This window comes from Sinocyclocheilus rhinocerous, unplaced genomic scaffold (genome assembly GCF_001515625.1).
Source record: "Sinocyclocheilus rhinocerous isolate Xijiao unplaced genomic scaffold, SAMN03320098_v1.1 scaffold232, whole genome shotgun sequence".
Taxonomy (NCBI): domain Eukaryota; kingdom Metazoa; phylum Chordata; class Actinopteri; order Cypriniformes; family Cyprinidae; genus Sinocyclocheilus; species Sinocyclocheilus rhinocerous.
Window position 1 is genome coordinate 1,097,126 of NW_015641295.1, and position 21,534 is coordinate 1,118,659.

Here is a 21,534-nt window from a genome sequence, read left to right on the forward strand (position 1 = left end):
GTGTGAGAGAGAAGGGGTCGTCGGAGAGATGAGAGTGAGAATGCGCGGCTGATGTTATTGCCTGTGCCGCTGGTAACAAAACGGATCGGCTCGAAATCGTTAAGAAGTGAGACTGACCGACCGATCACCGATCCGGGCCGATCATGAGGAAAACCGGCCGATTCCGATCCCTGGCAGATCGATCGGTGCATCTCTAGCTCCAACCCTAATCAAACACACCTGCCTGTAGCTTTCGAGTGATCTTGAAAACATTGATTAGCTTGTTCAGGTGTGTTTGATGAGGATTGGAGCTAAACTCTGCAGGACAGTGGCCCTCCAGGACCGAAGTTGCCCAGCCCTGATCTAGTGATTCTGAAGACCTTGATTAGCTGGTTCAGTTGTGTTTAATTAGGGTTGGAGCTAAACTGCTGCTAGGTGGCCCTTCAGAATATGACACCCGTCTTTTCACAATTCATGCTTTAAATGCTCCCCACCCCCCCGTTATAATTTGTGTAAATTTTCTGTAAATTTTGTCTTTTCAGAAAACCTACATTTGATACAAACAGTAAATATTCAGGTACAAAAGGTGACATCGACACAAATTAAAAACGAGGCTGTGGCTGTGAGGGACTGAAGTGTTCAAATTAAACATGGCATCTACTCTGACAAAGGTCTGCTGGTTGCCTCAGTTACCCAGTTTTGTCCTTGGCAGAGGTTGTGCACCTGATGTAAGTCTAGAATAGAGGAATTGAATGCGTACGTGTGCATGACTGAGTACACATTCTCATAGAGAGAGGGTTTGCCATATTTACTTCACTCGTGTGTTCCTCCAAGCACACTAATACGGCTCATTAGGAGGGATTCCTTTCATTTTCAATTCAGCACAAGAGCTCACTTCTTCCCCTCACGACTCCAGTCACATTTTTTCTGCTCCTGGCTGAGCTGCCCTCCTCTAACCCTCCCTCACACACTCACTTCCATGGAATGCATTGTATAAGAGCCTGATTCATGCAAGACAGTGCCACATCTTTATCCACTCAATGTAACCTATTCTCCAGACATCCCCTGCTCTCCTCAATGCTCTCCCCTTTCATGTCCCTTTGGGTCACTCAATGAGTAGTAAGATTCAAAAGATCATGTTCTCTGTGTTTCTCAAGCCAGTTATGGGATACAGAGTCTAAGTTCCAGTTTCTCATGGTGCACATGATATGCAGTTGCGGTCTTGTGAAATGTTGATTGCCATTGTGTGCAAAGTGAATGGGCCTGTAGAGTGTCACATTTGTACTTTTAGGAACATGCTATGCACACTTTTGACAAACCCATGCTGCTGCTGGCTTCACAGCAGGGGACGTCTTGATCAGTGTGTTCTCAAAGATGACCAAAAATGTTATGAAGAGTCAGCAAGAATTGGGTGGCTGCTAGGGTTTTGCTAACTGGCCCATGTGTCATATATTCTGGTCCAAGATAAAGGCTCAGGCCCATTCTTTTAGACATTTCATCCATTTTATCGCCCACCAGGACTATGTCCAAACACCCATGGCAGTGTTTCCCAACCCTGTTCCTAGAGGCACACCAGCAGAACTCTTTCTAATAAAACACACCTGATTCAACTAGTCAGCTCATTAGTAGACTCCAATATGGGACAGGGCAATTTTGGCCCTCAACATCCACTTTCCTGCAGAGGTTTGCTTTCCAGTAATCCTAAATACCTTAATTAGCTTGTTTAGGTGTGTTTGATTAGGGTTGTAGTTGTAAGCTCTGCAGAAAAATGGATCTCAATGGCCAGAGTTGCCCACCCCTTCTCCAAGACCTGAAATGCATTGATCCTTTAAGGCAGGGGTGACCAACGTTGGTTCTGGAGAGCCGCAGTCCCACAGAGTTTTGCTCCAACCTTGATTAAAAACTCACCTGCCTATAGCTTTTTAGTAACCCTTAAACCTTTATTAGTTTGTTCAGGTGTGTTTGAGTAGGAATGAAAGGGTTTAGGGTTCAAGAGAAACTCTGAAGGACTGTGGCTCTCCAGGTCTGACGTTGACCACTCCTGATTTAAGGGAAGATATCCAAGTGTGTACTGTTGGTGTGCCTCTGGGAACAGATTTGGGAAACACTGACTTGTTGGGGAATTCACATTGACAGTAATTAGAGGTGACAAAGCAACTAGAAGTCATTCCGACCATATGAGAGGTTTGACTTGTTGACATCTAGATATTTAAATGTCTTTAAAGTGAAATAAACTTTAGAGACAAGCCACAGACTACCAGATTTGTGCACAAACAGTTCAGGACATTTCTGCACCAAGTTTCTTATTTAAAGTTAGAGGTTTGTTCAAATCCCTTACACAGTATGTCCTAATGGTGATGCTTGTCATAGAAACCACTGCTAAGGAAAGGGTCAGAAAAGAACCTAATGTCTAGGAGGGCCTCTCATCATTCCAACAAGCATACCTGCACACTGACCCCCTCTCATTATTACATTTAGACTCAAGCTGTGAAAGCTGCTTTTATCCCTCATTCACACTGATGCAGAAGGCAGCAGGCATTGATTTTTTGCACTCTTTGTTCCAGCAGCTGTCTACAGCGAGATTGCTTTGGATGTGAGAGAAGTCTTTCCTCCAAACACACACACCAGTAGCCAAAGTCTCAAGCCATATGATGAACCTTTTTGGACGTGACATTTGCAGTCAAAATGTAACTTTCCAGAAAAAATACTAATTACCAGAATATTGATAAATTGTGTCTATAATCTGATTTAAGACCTGCAGAAAGAGACCGGACATCTGAAACAATATAGTCCGGTTTTGATTTGGGAAGTTGAACTAAGGCCTGTTTCACACTGCATGCAGAAGTAGCACGAAGGAAGCATTTAAGCAATATTTGGGCCATATTAAATGTTACATATTTCACACTGCCCACTTAGTGCAGTGCTGCGTAGCAGAAGTGTTCTGTATGTATCTTTTTCTGTCACTGAGGCTTTTTGTGCAGTACATACTGCAGCATGCTCAACTTGGTATGGTTAAAATGTAGTATAAACCTATTCATCAATATTTTTGCAATATAGGCAACATGAACATAAAATAATGGGATGAACTACTTGATACGGACTTGATACAAGTTTAACATACAGTAACACAAATAAATGCAGTAAATACAGAAAAAAACGGAGTTATTCAGTAGTAGTTATTCAATTTACATGTTAAATTTTGTTTGTATGAGATTAACCTAACCTAACATTAAATGTGTATAAATAAGTTATATATATATATATTATAGTTTGTCTGAAAAATGTTTATTGATAACTAACTATTTAGAGTACGGAATCCTCTATTCCTTCTGTTGAAGCCATAAAATATGAAAATGTTAGTATTATCGCACACTGTAGATACACAATGCAATTTATTTCAAAACTCTGTTATGTAGCACTTTATTCCAGTAAAATACAATTTAAAAGTTCTGCTAAAATTGTAGATTTTTTTAATGCTATGGTTGACATTTTCGTAGAATTGCCACATGCTGGACAAAGTTAATTAGATTTTGACATGAGAAGATCTCCCAGATACTGAGGCCTGTTCATGCCTTGCTATACTAAGTACAACTAATATGAAGTACAGCTCTTTCATACCGGTATGTCTCCTGTGTCATGTGCTGTGGGCCTGTAAACCTTTCTGGGTGTTTAGTTTGCGTGCATGACTTTATTTACGTCTTACTCCTGTTTCTCTCAGCCATGTGTCTGTATTTAGAACTGCTGTGCTCTGGGCTTGTGTATCACGGGGGGGCCTCATTACCACTTGCTCGTGTTCGTATGTCAGGTCATATATTAACTCTAAGTCTGTTACTCGTGTAAGGTCCGCCCACTGGTCCAACGACGGTAGCCAGTGATCCGGTAGAAGGATTCTCGCGTGTTGCTGTCTTTCCTTTTATACAGCACAACAATATTAAATTAAATACATTTTCTTGTGTTTTACCTCTTTTATTCATCTGACTCCAAAAACAGATGTTGATTCTCGTGAGAGTTCCTTGTTTTTTCAGACTGTGACCTTCTTCTGAACCAGCCAAATGGCATCAATAATCTTACACTCGTCTCTGAACGAGAGCAGAACCTAACCTCATAGGGAATCTCGTAACGAGAATATGTTCTCTGAAAGTGTTACGTTCTGACAGGAAACAATCTATTGCCCGAAACATGACAAAATGAGGTTCCTCCTTGTTTTATTTTCAGCTAAGATGTCAAATGGCACACGTGCAGAGTTTATAATCTCAAACCTATTAACTAAAAAGAGGTCAGGGTGTTTTTTTTTTTTTTTTTGGTCATTAAGTTTAGTGTATTGAGGACCTTGCAAATATCTCACTCCTAGGTTCTTGTCAATTCATGACGAGCTTATCCCTAATAAATTAGCCTGAAAATCAATATTTAAGCAGTTTCTGAGGCAATAGTTGCAACTTCATGTTTTGTCACATTAAACTGTGTAACTTTCCTGTGGTTTAAGTTTCCCACAGTGATGAAAGGGCTCAATTCAGAACTGAAAGATGTTACATAACTGTCAGCAAACCAACCCCCCATCCCCCAGCCCCCTTGATAGCCACTGTTTTAAAGCAGATACTGGTTAGAAAAATATGTTTTCTATTAGCAGATTTTGAATCTGTCAGCCTCTGCTTATGGACACTGTGTCTACAGGCCTCAAGAGATGAAATGTCCAGAAAGCCACTGTCACTGTGCTGACAAAAGAAAACCAGACAGTTGGATGGTTGTTCTTTTGATCTTTGGGGGGAAACTTGTCATGCTGTGGTTAACTGTGATCGGCTAATCAACAGGAATGCACATGGTTGCTTTATGACAGCCCTGCAGTTTGGCAGGAGAGGCAAGATGACAGCTCACTACGGGGCAAAATGTAAAAGCCAGTGACCATGACGCCTGATGTTGATGATATTTTAGCCCTTCACAGAAAGATAACTTCATAACTTGGCGTTTCTTGAATATCCCCACCTAGTATCTAAGGATGTGAGCTGTGGTGATAAGCAGAAGTATTGTGTGAAGACATCTGGTCTTAAACACTTGAAGAGGAAGAACTGCTGTCTGTTTTTGCCAGACCAATGTGACCGAAGAGCTGGTAGATCAGATAATTTTTCTCTTTTGCGTAAGATTTCAGCCTTTTTATTATTCCAAGTCCAACCTCTAAACTGTACCGCTGGTCATTTTAATCTTCTTGCATATGAATCCGCGGGGTACAATTAACAAATCGCACCAAGCATGCACTTTTAACCTCAGGTCATCATAAACAATAACTGCCAGTGTACTGGGTTAATTGAAGTCTCAGGGCTGAGCACAACACTGGCTTTCCAGCAGACCTCCTCCTTCATCTGAATGGCTAACACAATAGATTCACTACATATACATGCTCAATTACCTTTCATACAACATAAAACACCTTCGAGTCATCAGTAGGGGGTCCAACTGTCATTGTTCCAGAATATTTATCTTCTAATGTCTCTTTTATATCTGCAGTCTAAAAGATCATCTTTGTTTTTGCCCTGTTGAAAACATTTGGGGGTTAATTCAATGCTGACAATGACTGACTGAATGAGAAAAATAAATATAAGTCACATACGAGCAGTCACACTGTATATCACATTAGCGCTTTGAGTCACACAAGTTTGAGTTCTAGCTCTTCTATCTTTGCTGCAACTGTTCATAAAATTAAATACACTAAAATAAAAAAGCTAAATAAATAAATAAAATATGAATGAAGACATGAATGACACTATAAACTATTGCAGTGCGCAGAAGTTAGCCAATATGTTATTTACATATATGTTGCCATTTTTATGCAAGAAATTAAAGGATGTTTTATCATTATTATTATTATTGTTATATATTTTTTTAACTGATTATTTATGGTGCATCTCTCTCTCTGGTGTGTGAGAAGATGAATTTAATAAATAGTTGCAGTAGAAAAAAAGATCAGCAAACTGTTATGTGTTTAAGTTCAGTAAAAAACATGATATAACTTATTGTGTTTTTATGAAGCAGTTAAGTGAACAATTCAATAATTCACTCAAACATGCAATAACGGTCATTGGTCATCACACAATGAATCTGAACAAATATTTTTGACCGACAGATTCAAAAGATTTGAGTCAAGGGGATGAATCAAATTCTACACTTCTACATGTAAAATAAAAGATGAGCTACAGCACATTTTAGGTTTGGTAAAAAAACAAAAAAATTCTTCCTCTGAAAGACATCCTGGTACCAATTAAAAAAAAAAAAAAAAAAATCAGATTTGATTTGAGTGCAGTATGCATCAGATGGTCAGTAAATGGACTGTAAGTGTGCTATCTAACAGTTGAGACTGAAATAAACAACTTGTCTAACGTTATAAGTGGATCTCACAAAAGTAATAGGTTTTGATGAGACGATTTGAAGGAGGGATATCCTCACAGCCTACACAGGGCAGGGTTAATTGCCACTGTCATGGCTGAGTGGCCAAGAGGTTCACTCATGCCTGAGACTGTGACACTTCAGCAAAATAATTGAGTTTCTCACATTGACTGTCCTGTCACTGCTTTGTGTTTAAACACTGGCGACACGATGTGAAATCTCATCTTTGGCTTTGCATACACTAGCCTGTGATTTTATCTCTATTACTTTCTTCTCGTTCCTGAGGTGATGGACGTGACACCTTTTATCTATCACTCTGGGAGCTGTACAAATACACTGCAGAAGTCGAGAGTGAGATCTACGGGCTCGGCGCCTGCATTAACTTAAGAGCTTTGCAGACATTTGAGTCCTTGACCCAGCTCAACCTGTGCCTACGTATTCCCTCACATCCACACGCTGTCCCCCGCTGCTTTCTGCCTCTTTGATGCGACATGCCCACCTGCAGCTGTCTGTAGTACTGAGCTATTGCATAATTAATTTGTAATGTGTGTAACTAGTCATAATTTGATGGGAAACAGCTGCTTAATGATGAGTAAAATGAAAGGAGGATGGTAAGTTTCAGTGCTGTGTTTGGTAGCGGTTGTAACGGTTCAGTTTTCAGTTTGTGTCATGGTTCTGTGGTGAACGTTTCACTGCCATCCGGTAAATATTTGATATATTGGTTTATTAAGTACATTCAGGAATACAGATGTTGCTGGTATTACCACAATTGAAATACACTGCACTGGAAAATTACAAAAACAAGCAAACAAAAAACTAAAAAATTTCTGGTGTGTGTGTCTCTCTCTAATTCAAATTCAAATTAGCTTTATTGGCATAGTTTACATTTGACTGGTGGTGGGTATTAATTTCATAACCTGATCACACATTTTTTTAGATTTACTGAAAATTTTACAAGGTCTTTTTTGCTGCACCCAAGATAATTTCTCCACTTTATCCCACTTCTCCTCCTTATAACTATGGAAGACCGTTTCCGCCACTGAATAAAAAAAAAAAAAAGGTAATTGCGACTTTTTATCTCACAAATTCTGACTTTATTTCTCGCATTTGTGAGTTTAGGCCTACGTCTCGCAATTCGGACTTTTTTTCTCAGAATTGTGAGATATAAACTCACAATTGCGAGTTATAAAGTCAAAATTGGGAGATATAAATGCACAGTTTTGACTTTTTTTCTTGCAATTGTGAGTTTGTATCTCGCAATTCTAACTTTTTTTGTGAGATATAAACTCGCAATTGCGAGTTATAATGTCCAGTTATGAGGAGAAAAAAAGACTATGTTCTCAGAATTGGGAGTTTATAACTCACAATTCTGACTTAAATCGCAGTTGCGAGTTAATATCTCACAATTCTGAGAAAAAAAATCAGAATTGCGAGTTTGTATCAGGCAATTATGAGAAAAACAAGTCAGAATTGCGAGATGTAAAGTTGAAATTGCGAGAAAAAAATTCACAATTACCTTTCTTATTTTTGATTCAGTGACGGAAACGGGCTTCCATATATAACAGCCCTAGTTGGAATAAAAAAAAGTATATTAAAAATAAATTAGTAGGCTATTAGGGTTGGGCGATATCTTATCGTTTGCGATATACTGGTAAAAATTCTCCCCACGATAAGAATTAGTCTTCCCGCGATAATAACGATAAAGTCTAGTTGTTGACATATATTTCTGTGTGCGACAGTGCGGCGCGACATCGCGGAAGGCGGACGTGAAATTGAGGAGGAGTAGCCTATGCACGTGTGCGATACAGTTTTGCATGTGTATGAGCCTGTTTACAAACCTGTTGTCCAACAAAGATATAATTTATTGACATGCTTTTTCTCCAAATTAACTTAATAACATAGTCGAGTGCTTGAAATACTTCTTTTTGTGACCAGACGTGGGTTCATATACAGAATGATAGTATTATATACAGTAATAAAGGCCATGTCGATTAACATTGCATTATAAATATACTTTTCTTATAAAAATACTCAAGATTGAAAAACACAGATAAACTATATATTTTGTGCAATCGTATGTTTATTTTCCTCAAGTTTCATCAATTAAAATGTCTCTATCTCCGTTGTGCGTTTTATTCAGCGATAACTGGATACCTTCCTGGAACGTCGTCAGTAATATTACTTCTGCTATGGATATGTGGAGTTTCTGTGCAAGAGCGCCCTCCGGCTTCCAGTATGAATTAAACAGTCTTTACATTACGTGTGTACTCATTAATGCTCACAACACCCTATTTTGGGTAAAAATAGGAAAGATAATACTTTTCTCTAAAGAAACAGGATTCCCTGAATTATCGTCATTGATATCGTTATCGCAATAAATACCAGAAATATCGTGATATATTTTAAAGCCCATATCGCCCATCCCTATAGGCTATAGAAAAATGCTTATGCTGCTTTCAAGTGCACCTGGGAAACTCAAACCCCAAAAAGTGCATCTGAATTCAGATTCTCTTATTATATACATGGCATCAAAATTAAATGATTTGTTATGTAAAGCAAACAGTGAAAGTCAAGTGATTAACTTTCCACTCCTGCACCTATAAAATGACTGAAATACAGCATGTAAAATTAAAATAACTTGGAAAATCATTTACTATGATATTATCTATATTATACATCAGTGTTTCTGCAATGTTTTAAATCGACACTCCACTTCCAATGTCACAACTCCGCAACTCGTGTCCCATTTCCCACATGTAAATACAACCTTATTTTGTCATTCATGTGTTTGGAACGCCTAATTACAATATTTCCACTTACAGGGAACATTATTTGAATATCATTCCTTGTTCTTGAATGTCATACTGATATTCTGTATTTCCTCCTTTCCCGCAGGAGGCGCTGTCCATTTCACTTGGAGGTCCCCAGACTGTCAGGAGAGCACACGGTCTGAGAACAGGTGCCAGGTCTGCTCTCTTCTGTCACCCCAGTGCCACTCTGACAGCCCAGGTGAGTGTTTCACACAGTATGATTTATTCACAGCCAGAGCTACTGTGCAAAGCTATGCTATGCTAAGCCCTATCCCAAATGCCGACCCAAAGCCCTCAGAGTCGCATTCAGACTCTACAGCAGTGATCCTTAAATCTGGCTCGCGAGATCCACTTTACTGCAGAGTTTAGCTCTAACCCTAATCAAACACACCTGAGTTTGCTAATCAATGTCTTCAGGATCATTAGAAAATCATGGTTGGAGCTAAACTCTGCAGGAAAGTGGATCTCGCGAGCCAGATTTGAGGATCACTGCTCTACAGTTTCCTTGGAGTGTGACATCTCATGTTTCTGTTTAAAACCTGGGTGAAGCTATTACAGTCTACTCTATACTAATAGAAATGGTATCAAAATGTTGTCTAAATTGTCCTTTTGAGGTGTAACTTTTTTCGGTGGAGGAACAGTTGTTTATGCATCGACAGTGTAATTCCCTTTGGTGGAGTTTACAGAGTTCAGCTCCATGTAAAGACTTGCTGCATCATGTTGCATAATAGTTACATCACATCATTGTATATTTGAAACATTTATTTAAATGTGTTGTATTTTACACTTAAATACATTTTTAAAATATACTGTTATTTATTAGTCAATTATTTCCCAGTTCTTTTTTATGAACAAAATTATGAGGGATGAAAAAGAATGACTTTTTATATTATTTTGCCAGTGTTAATCAACATTTTGAAGATTCAGTCCACAGACATGAAAGCAAAATTGACCTCATTTAGGCTATGCCTATATTAACCAGGATACGTTTGAAAATGGTGTTTTTGTTTCAAAATGCTCTCCATCCACACTAGCCTTTTCCAGATGTTTCTCATCCACAATGAAACGTTGGAAAGCCCTACATTTGCCTTATAAAATCCCATAAGAGCTCACTGAGATGATGCAGACAGAATTGACACAAAGATCAAACTCTATTCTTCTGGCAAGATTATTTCACTGATGTGTCCAGGTTGCACTCAATCACCATTATATGTTTGGTCTAAAACACAACTGCCTCGTATTTTACAGCATTTGCAAGTACGTTTTCTGTGATCTTTGCAGTACTGTGATATGAAGAGTGTACAAATGAATATCTCCAGCAAGAGTGTGAACGTGAACAGCACATAAGGCACAATATCAGTATAAAGATATGTATTGGTGCAGTATGTGCCACGTCACTAGACGTGTCATCACTTTTGAATGCCTCTGTTTTCACAGTCCACACTATTACGTGAAAACAGCATTTTAAAATGTATCCACTTGAGAGAGCATCTTCAAAAACACAAATCTCAGAGAAAAAGTATTCAAATTAGTGTACATGTAGCCTTACTTTCTTACTATACTGTATTATTATGCACAATCCATCAGTGCTTGTTATTCCAAAGAAAAAGTGAAAGTCCATCCAAAGTGCACACACACAGCAGTGAACGTGAACACACACCCAGAGCAGCGGGCAGCCATTTTTTTGCTGCGGCGCCCGGGGAGCAGTTGGGGGTTCGGTGCCTTGCTCAAGGGCACCTCAGTCGTGGTATTGAAGGTGGGAGAGAGCGCTGTACATTCACTCCCCCCACCAACAATCCCTGCCGGTACGAGACTCGAACCCGCAACCTTTGGGTTACGAATCCGACTCTCTAACCATTAGGCCACGACTTCCCCCAATGTTCTTTGGTGTAAAAGTTACACCTCAAAAACAATGTTCTTTCATCAGAAAGTAAAAGTTTTTTACAGTGCGTGTACAGTCAAACTTTTAAAGTATGCTCCATGCGTGAACACAGACGTTCAACACACAAGCACATTTCATTCTTGTCCAGGGTCTACGCTATTCCTTTTTAAAAGTTATGAGTGTTTAAAAAAAAAAATAGAATAGAATTGCATGCATCACGCAATCCCCTCACATGAGTGCTCGTTAATCCGGGCGTCTTTTGTTGTTGTCGTTATTCTGTCTCCTCCATTACTTTTCAACTGTGAACAACAGTGTTATCACCATGTAAACAAACTAATTAGTGCAAAAGGCACATATGCAAGCAGCACATACAGTATGCATGGGGCTTTGTGTGTTTGATGGTGAAAATGTGTGCCTTGTGCTCTGTATGCATACCCTAACGTACATGTAAAAACCAAAGTATATTTTGGCCTTAACAACTTGCTCCATCCCTCATTGGAGGATATCATCAAGCTCTTTCTTTTCACAATCCTGTCAATTCCCAATCAACTTCATTTAAACATTTGTAAAATTGGGTGCATGTTCACATCTCATGTTGACTTCACCTGCAATTTTCATTTTAAGGTCTGAGTGTTTATCTCTAGTGAATTATGATTCAGACTCCCAGGAGCTTTTTATGGTGCTGTGTGCAATTTAGTTCCTGATGAGCAATCCCAGCATAATCAAATTGATGTCTCCTGTAGTAGCGTTCTTTAGCATGATCATTTCATCCTGGTTTCTACTCATTGTGATTCCCTTAGACAGGAGATCAATTCTGCTAAATCTACCCAGGGAAACATTAGTATTGGCTTTTTCTGCAACACTAGTTTGGTTTGCGAAACCAGTGTGGCGTACGCATGATATTAAAACATCCCTGTAAGGTAAAGTGTTCACATATATTAAAGGAGACATATTATGCCCCTTTTTACAATATGTAATATAAGTCTCTGGTGTCCCCAGAATGTGTCTGTGAAGTTTCAGCTCAAAATACTCCGTAGATCTGTGTGGCAGCAGATATATACATTAAATAAATCAATAAATCCACTGCTCTCGTCTGCTTTGAGGCTGGGACTCTAAACAGTGTTCTGTGCTCGTCTGTGTAGCCAAAGACAGAACAGTTAGCATGTTTTGCTCACAAACTTTCACCGTGGCATTAGAACTAGTACGCCGTTGTCACTTGCAAAATCAAAATGACAGCGCCGTGGGTGTAAACTTACAAATTAAGTGGCGGTAATATTATAATGAGATCCCTTTGCCACGTCACCAAGGGAGCGAAATCAGACGCACTCGTTTTCTCAGACGCTTGCAGAAAAAGGCTTACCAAAACAAAGTTACTGGGTTAATCTTTTCACATTTCCTTGGTTGGTAGATGCACCAGGGACCTGATTATAGCACTTAAAACCTGGAAAAGTCAGATTTTCATGATATGTCACCTTTAAATAGGGATGTCTGTGTATTTTCTTCCTTCCAGTGCCTACGACATGGAAAATGTATGATAAGATGATATTTGTTGTGTGAGTGCTCGCAAGCCTTCTCACTGGTGCATTAGTATGATTCAGCATGTGTGTGTGTGCATTTTTTTTTATTATTGAAATGTGGGAAAAAAAATGGTGTGACCTTTAGAGAAGTCCCGTTTTCAAAGTGTTGAGTGTGAAGTGGAGGCGTTCTTTTTCCTACCCGAGGGATTTGATGAAGGAATAGATTATAGCACATTATCAACCTCTTTAGGATAGTAGAGATAGAGCGCTCTCTCTCCTTTCACCTTTTTCTCTCAGACTGTGTCCTTACTGCTGCAGAGTGTATGATTTTATAGAAAGGAAAGAAGCATGCGTGTATGAAAAATAGTAGGTCCAGCAGCACACCAGATGTAGGCCTACTTAAAGTCAGTTAAACCCATTTCAGCTGGATAATCTGATGTATTTCCAAGTGAAACAGGATGTCAGAAACAATTATCTGTTGTCATTATTCTTTAACGTATTTGTGCATTGACTAGGGCAGTCTAAAAAAATGATTTGTGCTTACCATTGCTGTCAGATTTTATTCCTGATTTGAATATTTAATTATTTCATTTCATTTCATTCAAATTATGTCCAGAAAGTTAAAGGGGTCTCTCTCAGCAGGTGCACTGCTGTTATGCACTTCCAGCGAAATGGATAAGTACACTCAAATTAATAAAAAGGATACCATTTTTAACTTTATTCAAAAATCAGTGACTGATGCAATCTTTGTTATGGAATATACTTGTTTGTTCACACAGTTCACAACATTTATTTCCCCTTTATTTTCACGATCTTAAAAGATCTCCGTTCTCACTTTCATACTAAACACATTACACTTACACTTTCATATATTCTATTAAAGTCAATGATACAACTCGAATGGAACCATTTAATATCATATAAAACACAATATCTGAGCTGTCAGCAGATATAGAAACCATCCCCAAAATAGAATCCCCTGTCGTTCAATGCGGACCGCAGTTGCTTCTGTTGCTTTAGGACAAAAACAGATTAACATAGAAAAGATATACCCTTTATTGCGTCTCACGTCTGGTAAGTAAACCGTGTAAGCAGTTGGGATTTCATTTTAGCTTTTGAGATTTGATTGGATGGTAAAAGAGGTGGAATGTGTTAGGCTATGGTGTGAATGGTTATAAATATGTTTCAACACCCACATGGCCTCAGTTACTTTAGAAGAAAGGTTAGAACATGCTTGCAGATTAACCGATGACTTGATAATTAATAAATATTGGTTTTAAAGGGTTGATTAAGAGGAAACATTTTGGGCTCCCCAAACAACCTTTATGTGAATCCCAGCAGGCACCAGACGTCAATATAATGTCAGGTTGACGTTGGACCCCAACATCAGACAGATGTTGCATTTTGATTGAGAATAAAAATTGGGTGGACGTCAGTATTTGACATCAATTTGACGTTGACGTAATGTTGGATTTTGGTTACACAACCTAAAAACAACAAAATATCAACATCCGCAGACGTCGGTATTGGACATCAAATTAACCGTGACATTACACGTTGAATTGACATTGAATTTTGGTCAACCGATGTCGCAACCGAAATTTAACCAAATATCAACGTCTTATGACATTGTGTGTCTGCTGGGATAGTTCTTAAAAGAACTTTCGTTTCTTATGTTCTTATGAGCCTGTTCCTGTGGCTCAGTGGTAGAGCATTGCGTTAGCAGCGCAAAAAGGTCGTGGGTTCAATTCCCAGGGAACACACATACTGGTAAAAAATGTATAGCCTGAATGCACTGTAAGTCGCTTTGGATAAAAGCGTCTGCTAAATGCATAAATTATTAAATTATAAATTATATGTTTGGAGAATCGGAAGAAACTTTTTCCATTATAAAGAAGATTTGTGCAATGGAAAGTTTACATGGCTGTTAAAGGCTCTTCGTTGAGAGCTTTTAATTTTAAGTTTTATTTTAAGAGTTTATCTGACCAGTAGCAGATTGCGGAAACCTCTTTGGAAACTAGTGCTGTCAAACGATTAATCGCGATTAATCGCATCCAAAATAAAAGTTTTTGTTTGCATAATATATGTGTGTGTTCTGTGTATATTTATTATGTATATATAAATACACACACATGCATGTATATATTTCAGAAAAATGTTGTTTATATATTAAATATATTTATTTATAATATAAATTATATGAATATAAATTTAGTTCTGTAAATACATGTAAATATATACTGTATGCATGTGTATTTATTTACATATGCATAATAAATATACACAGAACACACACATATATTATGCAAACAAAAACTTTTATTTTGGATGCGATTTAATCGCGATTAATCGCTTGACAGCACTATTAAAAACAGTCCTTATTTTTGCATATATTATTATTGTTATTGATAGAGAAAATGAACAGTTGAAGTAGTACTACAGAAGCGCTTTAGTGCCTCTTACTGCACTCATGCAACATGTTTGTGCTCCGATGTTTCAGGACAGCGATGCGTGAAATAGAGTTTGCAGGTCTAGAGGGTCTGCGTTTATACTTCAGTAGATGATAGACTCGGGGGTTTGTTCAAATGAAAGCTGTTGTGGATTTATGTGCCCAGTCTATAATATCATGCAAAAACAGTTTACTGAGCTTGTACAAATGTATAAACTTGGTTGTTCCACAGTGTATTTGCCTATTAAACAATATCAAAAGATTAGGCAATATTTTGACAAACTTCATGTTCCGCTACACTGTGTAACCTAATTAATAAATCTCTTCAAGGCTGCATGTCTCTCTCCGTGTCTCTGTCTGTCTCTCTTGCTGTCTCTCTCTCTCTCGCTCTCTCGCTGCATTGCTGTATTGAGGATCAGGCGCTGCATCGATTGCTCTGAACTGCAGCTCTCTTCCTCCACTGACAGGTTATCTCTCAGAGAGGTAGCGAGAGAGCTGCGCTCAGCATTATTTTCATATAGACGTGATTTATCGCTCTGTCACACACCCACGCACGCACGCACGCACGCACACACACACACAGATCGGGAATTACCCCTAACAAACAGCATGTCACTTTGAGAGAGATGCCGGATTGGTTAACCGACACAGCTAGGAAAGATTGAAAATTGACCTTTCACTAAGGCTGGCCTTAATGGTCCTGATCATTCAGAGCCTTAGTAACTGTTTCTGTCTGGCATTGTCTTGCAGTTACTCTTTTCTAATGAATGTTAATGGAAGTCCTCTTTGTTTGTATTGTTTTAAACAAAATGTCACTGAAATTATGCATACATCAAAACATTTTTTTTTAAAAAATAAATAAAATTCTGGGTTAAAAACAACCCAATGTGGGTTATCTTGGCGATGCAGCAATTGGTCAAATAGTGACGAACCCAGCTGGTTTGGGTTAAATGTTCGAACATGCTAAACCATAGTAAAACTAGTGTTTAAAAATTATAACATTGCTGGGTTAAAATTTTAAAATGAACCCAAAATGGGCACTGCCAACAGTTATAATCAAAAGGTTAAGAACACCTAGAAATGGGCAAAACATATAGGCAAAATTAGACAAAATTATAGGCAAAGTTGCATGGCATGCTGTGAAAAACGGTTTCTATTGGGCAGAAACCTCCTGCCAGACCTGTACAGTGTTTACTGCATTTCAGCCTTTCAGCCTTTTTACAAGGTTCAGAGTTCATATACAGAGAGTCACAAATTTAGTGACCTATAGAAATAGTGACGAATTGTAAGTATTGTGTCTTAATTTTATGTCATAACTTTCTGTTTTACATTTTTCAAAGCATTTGCTTTTATTATATTTGCATGTGTTTGTGTGCTTTATAGTACACAACTTTTGTGGACATGGAATCTAGCATAGTAGTATCTAATATATTTTTATATTTTTGTACCAGTATTTACACTTTTGTACCTCGGCTATTTAGTTTAATTATAATACTTATTTACAAAATAAATGGTTATTATGATTATTATTAATAAAATAACATTAGTAATAATACATCGTTTTTTATTGTAGTTTATTTATTTATTTGACAAAAGGCAGAAATAAAACAATAATGTAAAATGTATTCTTTAAAATGGTTGTTTGACACCAAAACATAATATATAATTCCACTAATTAAAAACAAATTGTTGTGAACAGGAAATATTTATATTTTTCTAGGATGTAGTCCTTCCTTTGAGTTTTTAAAATTAGAGGTTGACCGATATGGGTTTTTCACTGGCCGATGCCGATATTTAGAAATCAGGGCAGCCGATGGCCGATATATGATGCCGATTTTTTGGGCCGATATGTTTGGCTGATTTTTTTTTTTTTTTTTTCTTCATCTCATAAAAGTGAGTTTTGAGTAAATTCTTATTGCAGGGTACAAGATAGTAATAGTAGTAGTAGCCTAATTTGAAACGTGCAGTGATCAATTTATTCAATGAAGTAATAACTCAATGTATGGGAAACACTGGACACTTCTATAAGTCAAATGGCCAAGTGATAGCAAAAATAAAAGAGTTCACACATATTACACAGCCTGCTGCTCATAACTGCTTAAGAGTGCGCTGGCCACGAGTGATGACATCGTGGAGGCTATTGTCGGACCCACACACACATTTCATGAGGAAAGTTATCGTGCACATTATAATCAGCCCAGATGTTTCATCTGAATGGCATGTTTCTACTTTCACATGCAAATGACTTGTTGCACTTATGAATATGATAACTTTCCTTCATCAATTCTAGTAGAGTAAAACATAACTACGCTTTCGAAATGGTCTGTTTTGCCCTGCCATCATTAGCTGAAGCTGTGTGTGAAAAAGCTGCGGCTGCAGAGTGTGAGCTGCTCACGCCGCCAGAGAGAGATTCTCGGTACGGCGTTCCGCAACAACGCTTAGCTGCCCGCAGATGCGCCTGCCTATAAATCGGCCTAATTTGCAGCACAATCGGTCGATGCCGATTAATTAAAAAATGCCAAAAATCGGCCGGCCGATCAATCGTTCGACCTCTATTTAAAATCTAGACGAAAATTTTAGTTCCATATTGAAAATCAGTGGACATGCATATGGACTAGTTTCTTTTGCTCTGATTCAAGGCATTCACACATTCCAGCTGCTTTTCTGCACTTTTGTTCTGTCTGTAAGGGAGCAATATCAGAAAGGTGCTGCTTAGAGAGGCCACTGCTCTCTTCAGTCAAATCTGCAAAATGGTCTTCCACAACTTTCTCCATGGCAGAAGCCTGTTTTCAACAGGCAAATGTTAGCATTCTTATACTTGCAGGCAGACACTCTGTCACTCTGCCTAATAAGAGAATAGCAAGTCTTGCTTGGACTGAGTTAGACTCTGTCATTCTTCATGAGTGTGTGCCGTGAGTCCAGAGAGCCGTCCTATTAAAAACATCATTTAATAAGATCCTTTATGTGCCACCTCTGACAGGCTCGCTCGCAGTGTCCTCCAGATTCAGATGGTACTAATTTATAGTCGGACCAATTCACACTTTACACAGATGTCTAGATTTTAACTCCATAAATGTCTGTGTTGTCCTCAAACAACTTTCAGGATCAAATTATCTGATGTAACTTTGGTGTCCTCTAAGGAATGTAAACCCGTTCGGATAGGAATCGCGGTATATTGCTTTTTCACATTGCTTCTCATTTATTCTGACCTTAGGCAAACTGCACACTAACTAAAGCTGAATTTCTTCTGCTCCTTTACTATGTATTCAGAACCTTTGCCAACTTCGTGGCTAAAATAACAACCTGAGTTGGTTGTTTAACATACTGTTGGCATCCCGTTCTTTTTCTTATTTTATACATAACCCTGACAGTTTAGAAGGATTTATGCTTAAAGCACGAAAAAGTCAATCAGGTAAGAAATAGTAAAGAACTGAAATAAAAGTTTCGGTTGAAACTCAAAATTCTGGATTCACTGGGCTAAATTTCATAATGCTAATTTTAAATTAGATTTTCTCTTAATTAGTAATTCTATTAATATGACTTTTTTTTTAAAATTACTATATTCCTTCATTTTTTTGTGACTTTACAATAACATATAGAGACATTTTAATTATTATTTATTTATTTTTGGCACCACCGTGTCCTTTTAGGAGCTTCATAACATCCAGGTGCATAACAGTTCAATATATTGATGCAACGATCTGTATTGACAGAATATTGACAGAATAGACTGTTGTTCTGTCTTTAACAGATGTGTTTTGTAATGTGAATGTCTCCTGTTCTTGTTGTTACCTGACACCCAGAAGTCGAAACAGCTGCACTTTAGGGTGAACCTCCATTTTAAAAAAACACTTCTATGGTGGCAGAGACATAGTCTTTTTTGCCCTCTCAGCACAACCGTGTAACCCTTCTTTGTCTTAAAGAACAGCATTCTGTAGAACTGAGAAAATCAAGTTACTACAGCAGAGTGAAATGAGAACACAGACGATTCAATTCCTTGTGGTATTTTCTGCATCTGCTTCAATTAGATTAGTCTGAGACATGTCACATGGAGAAAGTGTTGTTTAAAGGTGCCCTGAATTCCTCAGAAACACTTCTGCTTAAATAACGTGTGATACGCTAGAGGAGGACGTTTGGAGTGTGAAAAGAGATGCATCACATCCTGTCTGTCAATGTATTATGCTGTACAGTAGGATTGGGCATCAAGGGCTTGTATTGGAACCAAGTGATTTTATGATATTTGGTTCTGTTGGTGTTTTTTCAAACATATGCATATTTTGTTTTGTATGCTGCACACCATTCTGAAACACTGTGTTTCCTGCTATCAGTCTTAAATGCAGGGGTGAATGATTGTTGATTTAAATTTTTCTTTTTCAGTGAATGAAGCACAGCCAGTGACGCACAATTCCAGAGCAAATGACTCTCACAAACCTGTTCTTTTTAATAAATTGGTCAATGACTCAGAAATCCATCTCATACTCCTGGTCTACAGCTCACTCACTGACTGAATTAGTTGGTGCGATTTAATGATTTTTACAATCTGACTCAATCCCTGAACTGCAGGCCATTGCTTTTGGCCATAACCAACTCGAAATGAACCAAAAACTGCTAGTGTGTTAAATTTGGAATGAAATAATTCACCCTAACACACGTTGGCAGCTATGGTTTTATGAAGAACCTTCAACACCAATGGAACATTTCCAATGTATAAAAGCTTCTTTATAGTGTAAAAAAAATGGTCACACTTTATTTTAAGGTCCAGTTCTCGCTATTAACAAACCATTTACTCCGACTTTTGGCCTCAATAAACTCCTAATTTGCTGCTTATTAATAGTTAGTAAGGTAGTTGTTAAGTTTAGGTATTAGGGATGTAGAATGTGATCATGCTGAATATGTGCTTTATAAGCACTAATAAACAGACAATATGTTAATAAGAGGCATGCTAATAAGCAAGTAGTTAATAGTAAGAATTGGTCCCTATGCTAAAGTGTTTCCAAAATTTATTTAATAAAGATGTTCTTCAAACTAAGAAAAAGGTTCTTTGGGAAACCCAAAATGGTTCTTCTATGGCATCACTGCAGGAACCCCCTTTTTTAAGAGTGTGTCTTAATGAATTTTATTAATTATATTGTAAACAATTCAATGCATGTTTTTCATGTTTTGTCATTTTTAATCAAAATATCAAAACGCAACCTTCCAATGAAATGACCACTCACACCCTGTCCCTTTCTTACAATTGACTGCATTCTGATTTCCCTCCATCCATAAGTGGCTTGAAGCAATTGTTTTTTTTTCTGTTTCAATAATCCATTTTACTTAAAGGGGTCATATGATGCGATTTCAATTTTTCCTTTCTCTTTGGAGTGTTACAAGCTCTTGGTGCATAAAGAAGATCTGTAAAGTTGCAAACACTAAAGTCTCAAAACCAAGAGATATTCTTTATAAAAGTTAAGAGTTACACAATGCAGGAGAAAAGCTCTGTTGCTGTGTTTCATCATGTCTTTATATCAGCATAAAATACAGTCTATTTTGTTTAAAGAACACACCCTCCCCCTCAAAAAAAAAGTTTTATGTACGTTTATTATTATTATTATTATTGCAATACATTTGCAATAATTTGTGTTCTAAATGGACATGGGGAGAGTTGGAGAGTAAATTGAATATGGATCGAGAAAAAAAAAAAGTAAAGATTTCCTTATTGTATATCCAAATTATGGAACAATTAAAGATAGAAAGCAAAATTTAGCTTGTGTTCTTAATAGACATTACAAATCTGCAGCAGCTGGCAAACCTTCATGCACCCTGTTGCCAGGCAGAACACCTGGTTATTTTTTTTCTTTTTAATGCAGATTGGCTCTTTGTTATATATAATGTACTATGAGATATTGTCTCACTACAGTTGCTGAAATCAGAAAATGATTGTAGTGCAGTTCCTTATGGATCAGCTCATGATGCAACGTAACCGCAACAAACTTAGCAGCAGTGTCAACTCTAGACAGTGTGCGCGTAGGGTTTTATAATGTTATGACAACAGAGAGTGTGTGTTCAGTGTGTATTCCAGCTGCCAGACCTCCCTGCGCCTCTGGCGCACATATCTGGCTCATTTCCGATTGCCTGCAGTCTTTCTTTGCCTGGGCTAATGGTGTCCAATTCACAAACAAATCATTCTGTTGAACAAGTTCGTTTAATGATTTGGTACAGAATCACATATTATTCCATTGTAACATAAGAATTTATCATCCAAAGTTCCTAACCAATCCTGTAAACGATAGGACATATTGCAGTGTTTTCAGCTTCTGATTTCATAGGGCTCTAGTATATGATAATTATTTCCATGACCAAACTGTATTTAAAGGGGTCATGGGATGCTACATGAACGTTTGAACTGAAATGTGTGTTGGCACAACCACCCTATAATGATAAAAATCCACCTAGTGTTTTTTTTAAAAATCTGGTTAAATGTTTTCGCCTTTCTCAAATCGAGCCGATCTCAGATGCCTGTCTGTGTGATGTCACACAGAC

The 21,534-nt window shown here is 37.8% G+C and overlaps 1 protein-coding gene across 1 annotated transcript in view; it reads left to right on the forward strand.

Annotated features, from left to right (window-relative positions):
- Positions 1–21,534, forward strand: part of LOC107754763 (calcium uniporter protein, mitochondrial) — a 69,551-nt gene that overhangs the window by 22,212 nt on the left and 25,805 nt on the right. Inside the window, exon 2 of the mRNA XM_016571344.1 lies at positions 9,250–9,363. Coding sequence (XP_016426830.1) covers positions 9,250–9,363 — 114 coding nt within the window. The remainder of the gene's footprint in view (positions 1–9,249; positions 9,364–21,534) is intronic.